This window comes from Ammospiza caudacuta, chromosome Z (genome assembly GCF_027887145.1).
Source record: "Ammospiza caudacuta isolate bAmmCau1 chromosome Z, bAmmCau1.pri, whole genome shotgun sequence".
NCBI lineage: Eukaryota > Metazoa > Chordata > Aves > Passeriformes > Passerellidae > Ammospiza > Ammospiza caudacuta.
In genome coordinates, this window is record NC_080632.1 from 77,362,310 (window position 1) to 77,375,478 (window position 13,169).

Sequence of the window (13,169 nt, forward strand, 5' to 3'; positions counted from 1 at the left end):
TTACAACCCAAACCATTCTGCGATTTTATGACTCTGTGGAAGCGACGGCTGGGTCAAGGAACAGGCCAGGAGCGGGAGGTCCCTGCAGCTACACAGAAAGGTACGTGGTTTCCCCGAAACTGAGAGAGCGGCGGGGGATCCCCGTTGGCTCCAGAGCCCTGTTGGCTCTGTCCTCAGCCCCGCAGGCCGAGGGCAGAGCTGGGCAGAGGTGTGCGGAGCATTCGCAGGGCATTTGCGGGGCATTACCCGGGCACCCCGGACACCCCAGACCCCCGCGGGCGCTGAGGGCGCGGGCCACGCCCCGTGAGGGCGGGTGCGGCTGGGAGGCGGTGCCCAGCAATGGCCGGCGCCGAGCGGGGCCGCGGCTGGGGCCGTGGCTGGGGGCGGGCATGGGCGGTGCCGGTTCCGTGATGCGGCTCGGCGTCGCCGCGCTGCCGGGGGATCGCTCCTTCCGCTGCCTCCCCGCTCGGGGCAAGCGTTGGGAGCCGCCGCCGCGGGCCGGGGCCATGTTGGGCGGCGGGGCCAGGGCGTCCAAGCCGTCCTTCGTGTCGTACATCAGCCCGGAGGTGCGGGGCCGGGCGGGCGGGCCGGGCAGCTCGGGCACCCCGGCCGGGAGCTCGGGGCGCGGGGCGGGCGGAGCGGGGCCGGGGCGCCAGGGTTAGGGCTGGGGCTGCCGCCGGGCACTGCGGGGCTCAGCCTGCCTGGGCTGCCCCGAGGGTGAGCGGCGAGGAGAAGAGCTTAAAAAATAGAGCTGGGTGGTCAGCGGAGTTGTTTCTGTAAGCCGCGGCCAGGTGTGGGGCTGCGGTTGTTCGGCCCGTAAGGTGGGACTTTCCGAACCTGTTGTTCTTATTGTCCCTGAACAGCATTACTTCACGTTCTGGTCGGTGAGCTCCTTGCTCTCAGTTCCGCCAGTGGAAAGCGCTGGATATCCTTCCTTAACAGCTCCGTGTTGAATTCTTGGGAGTGTGTATATTTCTGTGTGTATCTTTGGTATTGTTCTGCCTGTTGTCCGTTCACTTATTTGTCGAAACTTATGTTGACAGTTTGATCAAAGTTACCTTAGGCTCGGTTTACTGAGGTCATCTTGTTAGCGCATGGTATTAGGTCAGTATTGTTTTTCTGTATTCCAGCATTTTTATTCCTGGTAAACAGCTGTTTTCTAGGAAAAGCATTTGATGGCTATTAGCCATAAGTGTTGGGATTTTTCCCCTCATAGCTCTTTGTAATCTGTGTCAACCTGATTCTTCTTAATTGTTAATTCTCTTGAGAACTTCTTAAGGAAAAGATTTTTGTCGATCTTGTTAGTAAGTGCAGAGTCTGTCACTGATAGGACCTTGGTGAATCTGCTGGTTTTATTTTGCATTTGATCTGAAAGAAGATTAAGAGTTGTTATGGTCAAATTCAGCTGTGGCATTTAAAACTTATGTCCTTAGTTGGTGATAGCAAATCCAGTTTTTACATGGTTTTCACACCCTGTGTCTTGTAGTTTCATCAGTTTACTTTGAAAGTTTTATCTCGTTCTTGTATTTCCAAGTGCAAGCAGATGGAAATGATGGGTACAAGTGTTTCTGGAGTCAGCAAATACATCCCTGACGAGGTCACTTTTTCACCTTTGGAAAGTACCTCATACAAATATACAGGGAACTGGATTTTGTGAAGGAAACAACTTTATTTGTTAGGTTTACTGGAGGACATTTCACCATTTAAATAAGTGTGGTGTATGACAAAAGCTTGCTAGAAAAAATGGCTGGTTGAAAAGAGCACAAGTAAATATATACATAGTGCAGCAAGATGGCAAACAATAAAGAATACTTTAATTTGATTTTAAGTGCAGTGATGTAATGCTTCTAATATGATCCTGATGGCTGCAGGAAGAGTAACTAAAGTGTGTAACACTGGAAGGTGAGGCTCTTGATGAAATACCCTGATTCAGTAGACATTGGTGTCATTAACTCTTTACATGTTCTTGCTGCTTTTACATGTTACATTTAAATTTAAGAATTTAACTTACTCTTGCAGCAGGAGGTTTGTGTTATAGATGTGACTTCTGCCATAGGATGGATATCTATTTTGTTCCTTCAAAGACACAGTGAAGCTGAGGTCTGATGTGATTAGCAAGTAAAGCAAGTCTGACTCTGCTGTTGACAGCTGTTGACTGCCTTAATGGTTACACAGGAAACTGAAGACTTTAGTGGCTTTTATGAGGATTAAAAATAAAATTTTAGGTATGTGATGAAACCTGTGAGGCTATTTTGGTGTCTAGAAAAAGCCTGTTTATTACATATCCTAAAATAAGCAGAAATGAGCATCTCTCACAGTGCTGTGTGAGAGAAAAACAACTTTGTGAACTCAGGTTTCCTGTGCAAGTTAACTTCCATGTAGTTGAGTTTTAAAAGGAACTAATTCCTTTTGGGAAAGTGGAAATTCTGATTCCTTCTATCTGGAGCATAGTTGGGTTAACTGGGAGCGTTCATCAAGGCATTTTAACTTCCAGGTGCTCAGGGAAGAAGTACTGGCAACAGGTGTGGTGCTTCCTCTGGCAGCCCATGTCAGAAGGTGGGAAACAGCAGTTCAGGGACTTGATGAACTTGAGATTTCAGTTGTGTAGGATTGGAATTAATGGTGGACTTCTCCATGAATTTGCAGAGCCTTGCCTTGAATCTTTTTTCACTTCCAGCCTGAGGCAAGATTTCCAATCAACCACTATGCAGTTCAGAGCAGTAGAGTCCTGTTAGCTGTAGCCCTCCCTTGCGTGCTCCTGTGGCCTCGTCCAGGTTTGCTTGGGAGGCTGTTTCAAGGCCTTAAACTGCTGCTTCCAGGTTAGGGGAGCCCTGCAACAGGGAAATTAACAGGTAGAGCTGAGTTTTGGTTTAGTCCCACCTTGTTTTAGTCCCATTTTCAGATACCTGAGGGACACAGTAGGCAATATTCTGAAAAAGAAAATGAAGTCAGCTTTAAGCTGCTGTGTGTGCTGATTTGAATATAAAATGAATCAGGAACTCTATTCCTGTTCATATATGACCAGATGGAAGCAAGGAGTGAAAAGAAAATGCTGGTTTTTAAAGAAACAGAAGTAATTTTTGCTGTGAAACCCCAAAATGTCTGGAAAAACAGTGTTTTTAACATCTGACTAAATATAACCTAGTTAGGCTCTGCTGTATGGAACTGCAAATCAATCAGTGGTCTGTTGAGAGTGAGACCGTAGGATGTTGATATTAATGACACACTTCCCCTCAGGACAGACTTGGCTACCCTGCAGGAAGTGGGGTGAATACTAGGGTATAAAGTCAATGTTTTGACATTTCAGATCACAGGCTCAGAATATGTGTCTGTGGAGACAGTGAAACAAGGACCAGTGAATTACTTCATGATTTCTAATTCTTTCAGACTTTGAGAACTGAAGTTATTTACAAGTCAAACAAGCTAGATTGTATTTTCCAGTAAAACTTAATTTGCATAAAAAATTAGATTTCAAATTTCGTTTCAAGCTCCAAGTTGGTATTTTTCCATGCATTCTTTAAAGCTAAATCCTTCATATTCATTCTTATGGGATGTTTTTTCCTATGTTAGCCTTTAAGCTATGGAAGAAGTTCTTCTGCTTCATGCTGCTTGTCTCTGAAATCTGGGCTACACCACAAACTGCTGAGGGTAACTTCCACGCCTCATGTCTCTCAGATCCTGCACTGTTCTTAGCTCATAAGCACTGTGAATACTTCTTGCTTGTAAATCCCGGTACGGTATTGTGATCAGTCTTAAAAACATACGTCCCTCCTTCAAAACTGGGGTGGTGGAATTGAAGGGGGAAATAAGGAATAGAGTGCGTGGACAGCTGGGCTGACATGGGGGAAACCAGGTGTTGATGTCAGAGGAGATGGACAGGACAATGTAAGGAAAGAGGAAAGGACAAGAGATGAAACAGTTGGGGAAAACATATGCTATGATCTAATAGACTTCTGGATGAGGCAGCTGTGAAAGGAAGGAAAACAAGCAGTTAGAGGTTATTCTCAGCAATGTTATTCAAGTGTAGTAAGCATGTGCTGTGGGTTGTATGGCATACAACATGGGATTAGGCTTGTTTGGCTAACAAAGAGTCCTTCAGAAGGTACCAGGTATGTAATGTGGTTTGTTTCTGGATGCAAAGTAGATACTCAGCATTTGCATGGGTGTTTCCTCTTTTGCATGGAGTTTGAGTGGAGCTGTTCCACCAAAGTTTATTTTAGTCAGGAGCACTGTATTCACTTGTTGGACCACCACAACTGATTTGCAGGTCTTTTGGTACACAGTTTGACTTTCACAACTGGTAACTTTCTTAAGTATATATTTATCTTTATCTCACCCATCTTTTTAGTGAAGCAAACACAAAAAAACCAGAGGCTCGTAGCAAACCTCACCAGGATGTAGGTCTTCCCTGCACAGAACTTACTTGTGGAAAACTATATAAAAGCATCAAAGTGTTCAGTGTTCTTGCAGCACTGTCAGCTTTGAAAGCTGTCAGATGTTTCAGACCGTACCCTTGATAGCCTGGAAGTGATCACTTGCTCCTTCATTATTTGAATCTTTCAAACATATTTTCTCAGCATATTTAGTAAGTCTTGTTTTTCATTTGTGGAATTACCTGTAGTGCAAATGTCCAGCTGTGGATCAGTGGAAGCATTCCTGTGGGGTGAGGTAGGTTCAGAGTTTAGTTTGAAGCAGCAGGCTGTGTGCATGGTGTCTCTGCTGAGGCTGATGAGCAACATCCAGTATCAGTAGGTACATATACGTATATCTGTATGTCAGTGATGATGAAAAAAACCCCAAAGAGATTCTCTTATCAACATCTGGATTCTGGCATGCAGGGCATGTTTTTCTCTCTTTACTTATTTCCAGTACACAGTTGTTTACCTTCCTGTGGAGTGAGAGGAATTGCTTTCAGTTGTGGTGACACTGTAGGACAAAAAGCAGAAGTAATTTGGGATTCCTTTCCTGCTCCAACCATAAGGACCCTGTTACGTTATATTAACTCGACCTTCTTATCCTAAACTCTTGCCTCACTTGTGCCGTCAGCACTTGGGAAAGACTTGTCTCCCCAGACAGGCTTGAGGAAAATACTTTAACCCCTTTAAATACACTTTTTCAGAGGAGAGTTGACTGTAGTCCCTGGATATTGCAAACTGTGCAGTTGTTCCTTATATTTGGTTAAAAAACAAGAAGAGAACTTTCCTTAAGGGAAGAAGTTTTTTTTCTTGTTTTCTGTTAGCAAGAAGGGGGATGTATTATGAATTAATTTGGTGTGACATGTCAGCTTGAAGTTTTGGCATAATTTGGTACTCTCTACTGTTAAAATTGATAATTAAAGGGCATTGCCATATTTCCTACCACCATTTGAGAACCTGGAATAAGGAATACAGCACAAGGTAAGTGCACAGGTGAGAAGCATCTGTTAGAAAGAAGTGTCTAAAGCCTTTAGAGGCTGAGGTTCTTGTATCAGAAATGTCAGAAACAAAGTTAATTTTCCTCATTTGCATGGTGTCCTGTGGGTGACTGCTTTTAAGTGTGGCTGGTAGTAGGGCTTCCCATTTGTATCTTAAGTAAGAAGTGGCAAAATGCTTCTTGGGGCGTTCAGAACAGGGGAGCTACAGATGAAAGGCTCTTTCTAGAGGTTTGCATGGCTTTCAGTGGTCACATAAGGAGACTACTTGCATGCTTAGCTCAACAAATGGTCAGAGGGTGAAGATTTCTGATGTCCAGATGTGTTCAGTAGCTTGCAGAAATGGGCAGGCTTACTTCTGCTGCTTCCCTTTCTTTGGTTATGTGCTCATCTGACCTGCTGATGAGCCAGTTCTGCTAACAATAGGCACTAACAATAAAACCAAATGTAGGACAAGTACATTCTTCCCAGCTGATTTTACCAATCAAATTACCTCACCCTGTTGTCAGACAAACCCAGGGATAAAGGAGTGCGTGGGTGACTGTGAAGGTGTGACTGATTAAAGGGGCGTTGAGCATAATGAATTGAAACGGGCTCTTCAGTTAGTGGTAAGATCTGTGTTGCCCCAAAACTTGTATCCATTATAAAAATAAAACTGAAACAGAGCGGAGATGGCAGCTGAGTTTACATGTGTGTTCCTACACAACTTGAACTGACTCATAGTGAGTTAATTTTTCTTGCAGATCTTTACCTTCTCACTGAAAAGAGCAAATACAAAATGTGACAGTAGTAAAATCTAATGTATTTTCCTAGGAAAATGAGTGCAGCAGCATGGATTCTTCAGCAGCACTCATGGCTTGAAGTCTAGCTATCTCTTATCTACATGTATCATAACCACCTTTAATATGTTTATTGATTTACTGTGGGAATGTAAGTGTTGAATTTCAAATATAACTCTTCTGGAGACTTAGCTCTTGGAGTCTGTTGAATGTTATAGGAATTCTGCCTATTAAAAGCCCTTCAGTGTCTGTAGGCTTTTTTCAAGAAAGTGAAACTGGATTTTACAAGGTGATTTCAGTGTTTGTGGTCTCTGATCTGCTGTGATGCAATTTGATTAAACTTCTAACTCCATTCAGAAGATAACCAATTTTAACTTGCAACCAGAAACTTGTAACCACTTGTTCAAGATTATTTGCTGTTGAAACCCGTTATAAAAGCTTCATTACATTTTAACAAATGGGTGTGAGCTCAAAGAACTTCTTTGGGGTCAGATTTTTTTTTTCTTCAGTTCTTCCAACACTAGCATAAGGTGGTACTCATGGCAGTAAGTATGAACAGTGTGTGTGCAGAACAGTAGTTATTACATTCTTTCTGGCATCTCCCAAAGCCAGAGGTGCTGGAAAAAGCACCTGGCTGGTATAACCGTTACTGTTCTGTGGGCGTGATTGTTGGCATGCAGTTTTCTGAGCAGTGTTGCACGTAGTTGGACACAAAGAGTGATTGTACAAGGCAGAGATATTAAAGGCACTTGTAAACCCAAAATTTAGTTTAAAGCTACCATTGGTGAAGAGACCATGCTGGGGGAAGAAAAGGTGTATATATTCCTTCTCTGAATGCAGAAGTATTCAGGCTAAGTCATAGTAGCATTTTAGCTAACTTTTTACCTGACAAACCTGAGCTTTGAATAATATTACTTCTACAGCATCCACACTTAGACAGCAAAGGCAGCAAACGGGGGTTTGTTTTCTCTATTAGCTGTCAGCTGTAGTTATGGATTTCTTTCTTCACACCACTACTACTTTCATTTTGTAGCCTTCTTCTCTTTATGGCTATCTTGAACATCTCTGCTGTTCTCATGACGTGGTTTCCTGGTGGTTTTGCTGTGCAGCCTTCAAACTTAGTTCTAGGTCTTCTGAGTATGGAGTGCAAGTGTTTATATGAATGGCAGAGGCTGTTTATTTTTGTACTCTCAGGGGCTTTTGTTTCTCTGTATTTAATCCAGCAAAATTATTATTGCTTATATCTTCTTTTGATTCTTTTCCTTGAATTGGAGTAGCTGACTGGATGCTGGTGACAAACTAAAATTAGCTTGCTTACTGCTGTGCCCCTGGGGGGGTTTCCAGTTAACTAATGGTTTTCCAGAAAGACTCCAATGCAGGCAAAGTGATTTGGGCTTGGAGGAGGAAGTTCTGAACAGGCTGAGCAGGAAGGGTGTAGCATCTCCTCTAGTTTAATAGTCTTTTGGCCGGAGATTTTAGCCCAACTGTCAGTGCCTAAAGGCTAGAATAAGTGACACAAAGAAATTAATATGTTTGTTTTGGGCAATTTGGGTCCAAACTGAAGAATCTCCTGTCATCAGGTTTTACCTCTTTGCTCTGAGATCCTGAAATACTTTTCCATATAGTCATGTCAGTGCTGTTTAGGTAACTTTTGTACTTTGGTTGAAATGTATGTAAAAATCAGAAACAGGGAGTCGTGGATGAAACTTGAAAAACTGAAGGGTACATTAGAAACAGTAGCAAGTCATACATGGAACAGCTTATGATTGAGCTGGGAGATGGTGCTGTAATACTAAGTTTATGCTTATCCATTTAGGTGTGCTGAGAGAACTTAAAAAATATTGGTAATGTTTTATTTCTGTCTGTTGCACAAATAGTGCATTTTTTGTGTGTTCACAAATGCATGTAACTGACACTGTGGATGTCAAAACAATTACTTAGCAAATAGACTTCTAACATTAAGTGGGAAGATCAAATTGCAGACATAAACTCCTTTCATTTAGGAGGCTTTTTTCCTTAATTTTTATTTGCCAGGATGTGAGGAATTAAAGTGGGAAGGTGTAGTTCTTTACAGTATGTGTTGAAGGTATGATCTTTGCAAAGTAATAATTACTCTTTCTTTCTTTAGGAAATACACATAAAGGAACCCATAGAAAAGGAAGTAAATCCTCACTTACTGCCTGGTAACTGTTGTATATTACTAGTTTTAAGTAATAAAAATTAGTGATTAATGAATAATACTTAAATATTTCCATGTCTGCAGCAAACATTTCAGTGTGACATCAGTGTCACAAGTAGTAAATACAGGGTTTGGTTTAAAAACCCATGCCGGTTGAAATGTTTTTAACATCTCTATCTGCATGCGGTGTCAAAAACTCTATAAAAACAAATTTTTTACTGAGGTCAGTATCCTCAGGTAAGCTGCATGTGGAGAGCTGTCAATACTTGAGTTTGCCCTGTTTCTTAGAAGTTAAAGTTGGGTGGGTTTTGTTTGTTTGGAACTGAAGACAAGAACTAGAGGAAATTTACCTTCTAGTGGCTTTGTCTCTGCTGTGAGTTACAAGGGCCTTCCAATGTTTCTTGTACTGTTAATATTTTCTTTTGTAATTTACAATTACTCCTCGTTTAAAAATATTTTCTAAGATAAGGAAAGACCAAATACATGTAAAAGTTTACAATAAATTAGTGTTCTTCTCTTGGGTTTCCTACGCTTTTTAGGAAAGACCAAGGGTCTGATCACATCTATTAAAACTTTACTTTTTAAATTTGAAGTTCAATTCCTGTGAATTCTAGTAAGAGAACTTAATTGACTACTATTTATGCAAACCTGTATTTGAGACTTCCAAAATAGCCTTGGGACCTGTAAAATAGTCAAAGCTATGAAAAAATAACTACATTGAACTTGAAATAACAAATTCAAAGTTTCAGCATTCTTAAAGTTTAACAGTAAGGAAGATTGAAATAATTTTCTACTTGTTTATTGACTATATAAACTGCTCTTGCTGGGTTTTGGTTTTTTTTCAATTACACACTCGAATGATTGCTATTTTTCTGCCATTTGGAGTAGGCCATGACACAGGTACCTGTGGTTACAGAACTCCCAAACATCTGCAGTTCAGGCCTTCTGGAATAACATTAGTAACCTGGGAGATTAAGATTACCACTAAGATTACAGCAGATTCCAGGAGCTGCCTCGTAGTGGGTTTGTGTAACAGTGATGAACTATCTTTAGGCATAGAGTTCTGAGAAACTGCCAGGAAGTTATTGCTGTGATTGAGATAACAATTGAAATAATTCAATTGTAAATGTCAGTTAATGTTGCAAGTCATTGTTTCTTCTCCACAGGTGAACTGCTGCTCTGTGAAGCCAGCACAGTGTGCAAGTATGTGCAAGAAGATGGGTCACATCGTGGCACTTACGGGAAACTTGTGTGCACAAACTTTAAGATTTCTTTCCTTGATGATTCTGCTTCAGATGATAATGTAAGAAAACAAGTCTTCTAATTATGACTAAACAGGCTCTGCATAAATCTTTCCCTTATATAAAGATGCTGAATGAACATAAATGTGTAAAATTTGCTAATGGGTGCAGAATAACTTGAATTAGTCTGCATCTGCTTGATCCTTTCTCAATCTCTAATGACTATTTTAAGCAGCAGCAGTGCAAGCATTTATGTGGACACTTGGATTAGACATAGTTTATAACTCTTTATATTTTGTGAGTTGGTGAAGTTTAAGTTAAAAGAACCCATTTTTTTGAAAACTAATCAACAGTTTGTTTAAAGCTGATTTCTGACTCTCTGTCTTGGTAGCATTTGTGGAAGTGTGAATGTTTCTGATGGTGGAAAACATCTGCCTGATTTTACTTTGGGCTACATCTGCAGAATCATTTCAGGCTGTACAAGACTGAGTAAGCTAATACTCAGCGGAAATGCTCTGAAAATTTATGTAGCTCAGTGAAACTCTGAAGTATTTCATTCAAAGTCCAATGTGTGCTGAAAAGATTTTAAAACCTAGTGCTGTTGAGCTTGCAAACACTGAGAAAGCTAAAAACTCCCCAAATCTTAAAAGTTATTTCAATCTTTTTTCCTTTGGTTTAGGTGCTCAAATTGAGCTGTCAGAGGAGAATGGTAATGCCACAGTGCCATCATGCTTTTGATGAGCTTAAGCATTGAAATAGTTTAGTCCAATTAGGTGCATTAGAAGTGAAAAGGGAGTCCAGTGGCTCCCACCTTCAAGGTGATCTTGACAGTTAAAGAGAATAATATGATTTGACACATATCGATTGTAGTCAGAAGTTTATTTGGGTTAAATTTCAAGAAGTTTAAATATTAAACTAAGGCTTCTGCAGCCAAGTACAGGCTATTGGACCTTCTGGAATTAATTAAGACAAAGCTGTAGAATCTTTTGACGTAAATCTCAAGTGATCTGGGGAAAGTTGGTAATAATCATGCTAATTTCTGTTCCTGGCTTTAAACCTTGGGTTTATAACATGCCAAGTCAACTATATTTCTTTGAACAAAAGTTCAGGATTAGTTACCTGCTTCACAGTACCACAGACCTGGAAGTAACTTGAATAAGGTTAACTCTCTTCACAGTAAGATATAATTTGCTAATGTAGTGTACATCAGCTCTTTGGTAACAATATTGAAACTAATAGTGTTTAATTGTGTCATTGCTAAAAATGCCAATTTTAACTGTACTAATGGAAAGGTAGAAGTGAAGGGAGCTCCAAATCACTTCAAGTTTGGCTACACAGTAGATTAGGTAGTTGGGTTGTGTGTGTGTCTTCAATTTACCCAGTCATAAATCTGATTTTAATGTTAGTGTGTTCTTGGGATACTTGTTCTTTTAAGAGGCTTTGTGTTTCCTGCCAGGTTCCCATAGCAAGGAAACTTGTCATAAAAGGGCTTGGATTACATGAAGCTACTGTATTTCCTGTTTACTGCAGTGATTCTTGTTTGAAAAGTGACTCTCAGTAGAAATGTATGCTTTGAAGCTATTTGAAAAGTAAAAGCTGAATCTACATTTCAAGCATGGCTGAGACTTAAATAAAGCTATATTGTGTGTATAACTTGCATTTTAATAACTGTTCTTCAGTGTCCTGCCTTACACAGCTTCTAGGAATAAGGAGTAATGCTGATAGTAAAACAGTGCATGGAAAGCCTTTACTTGGCAGAAGGTGCTCCTGTAGTGTGATGTTTCTGTTTTTTCCTTCATGTTTTTAGGAGCCACAATTTAAGAATAAGATTGTAGGAGAAAATGACATAACTCTGCAGTGCATAGATCAAATATATGGAGGTAAGTCAGCTTTTTACCCCTGGGAGACTTGGAGTGCTGGTGCTCCTTGTACAAATGCATCCTTTTTAGAAAACCAATACATTATTAAAAAGCAGCTGCAGTTATCTTTAATAATGAAATGACAGATAAGAAATTTATCAGAACCCAGTCTTATCCCTCAAGCTTGTCAAATTAATTTTAATTTATTTGATTAATTGTCCACTGGAACAGACAAAATGATTCCTTCAAAATGCAGTTGTTCAAAGCAGAGGGTGTACTGTGAAAAGTCCCTAAATTTGGAAGACAATGATCTTCCAGTGTATCAACTATTTCTATAAATATGGATATATTCGTTTCATTTGAACAATAGCAGTACAGGTACCAAATTCTCAAACAATTCCTTTTGTTTGTCTGAGGGAGCTTTGTTTTATGAGATGCATGATATCTTCACCATATTACAGGAGATACAAAAGGAGGTTTTAAGTGCCAGCTAAATCAAGCGCTTTGCATGGGAGCTTAGAGGTGTGCCAGTACTGCTAAAAAAGATAAATGAGAATGGGATGGATCATTTTAAGTATGGGAAGGCTTTATTGAGAATCCTGTTCCTGGACTAATTATGAGTATTTCAGTGTGTTTATAAATGGTGGTGTAGATTTCTGAAAGAGTGAACTGAGGCAGGCCAGTGATGGTTATGAGACACTTTAGTTTTATGTCCAGTGGCCGAGCTGGCAGCACTTGAAGTTGTGAAATGGTACATCCTCAAAGAGAAATGAGCAGAGGTTTGCCTTGGGGACTTCCTGGAGGTTAAAAAAAAAATTAAGGAACTTAGAATGATCTCAGATGTCTGGGGACTTCCCCTTGGGTAAAACTACTTAATTGTTCTTTACAGGTCTTGAAATTTTAAACTTGGTGTGCAATCAGTATGTGAATAAATACAGCCACTGAGCAGCTGGTTTGCTGCAAATTTGCCATTTACCTTGTATGAAGTAATTTGCTGGGTTTTAAAAGAAAAGGTTGTGGCTTGTCAGTCTGTGTTGTAGGATGCTTGTTTTGTCTTGAGAAAACTTGGGCTTGAATTAGTTTCTTGAGAATTCTGGAAAGTCAGTCAGGGACAACTTTATTAACATTACAAGTCCCTTTTTGATGTTTACTTTTCTTTTTCATTTTGCAGTTTATGATGAGAAAAAGAAACTTCTAACAGGACAGCTAAGAAAATACCCAGAGACGTTAATTATCTACTGTAAAGACCTTAGAGTATTTAATTTCTGCCTGAGATACACAAAAGAAGAGGAAGTGAAAAGAGTATGTATAGTAACTTAATTTGCTTTTCTATCTTTGGCTTGGTGCTGGGTGTTGTGAGGATGAGGGAAGGATGAAATTCACCCTGAAACTTGGAAGTGTTTTCTGATAATTTCCAGCTAAGACAGAAAGTAAAAGATTGATTTTTATTAAGCATTTCATTGTGCATAGCAGTTAAAAGACAGGTGCAGTGGCTCTTTAAAGAAAACTGGAACTTGGGAGGGCTACAGGAACTTAGCTCCAACTCGGACAAGCTGTGAAGCTGTTCTGTTTGTGACATATAATTTCATTTTATTTTAGACTTCAGTATAGTGTTACTTTCCTGATAACTTTGGGTTTTTTGAGAAACTAGTCTCTACTCCAAACTAAGAGTCAACTAACTTTATTTAAATACGAGTAATT

The 13,169-nt window shown here is 40.3% G+C and overlaps 1 protein-coding gene across 1 annotated transcript in view; it reads left to right on the top strand.

The window, feature by feature from the left end:
* Positions 1-410: 410 nt before the first annotated feature.
* MTMR12 (myotubularin related protein 12) overlaps positions 411-13,169 on the top strand; it is a 33,018-nt gene continuing 20,259 nt past the window's right edge. Inside the window, exons 1-5 of the mRNA XM_058823693.1 lie at positions 411-566; positions 8,318-8,372; positions 9,535-9,671; positions 11,417-11,489; positions 12,640-12,770. Coding sequence (XP_058679676.1) covers positions 411-566; positions 8,318-8,372; positions 9,535-9,671; positions 11,417-11,489; positions 12,640-12,770 — 552 coding nt within the window. The remainder of the gene's footprint in view (positions 567-8,317; positions 8,373-9,534; positions 9,672-11,416; positions 11,490-12,639; positions 12,771-13,169) is intronic.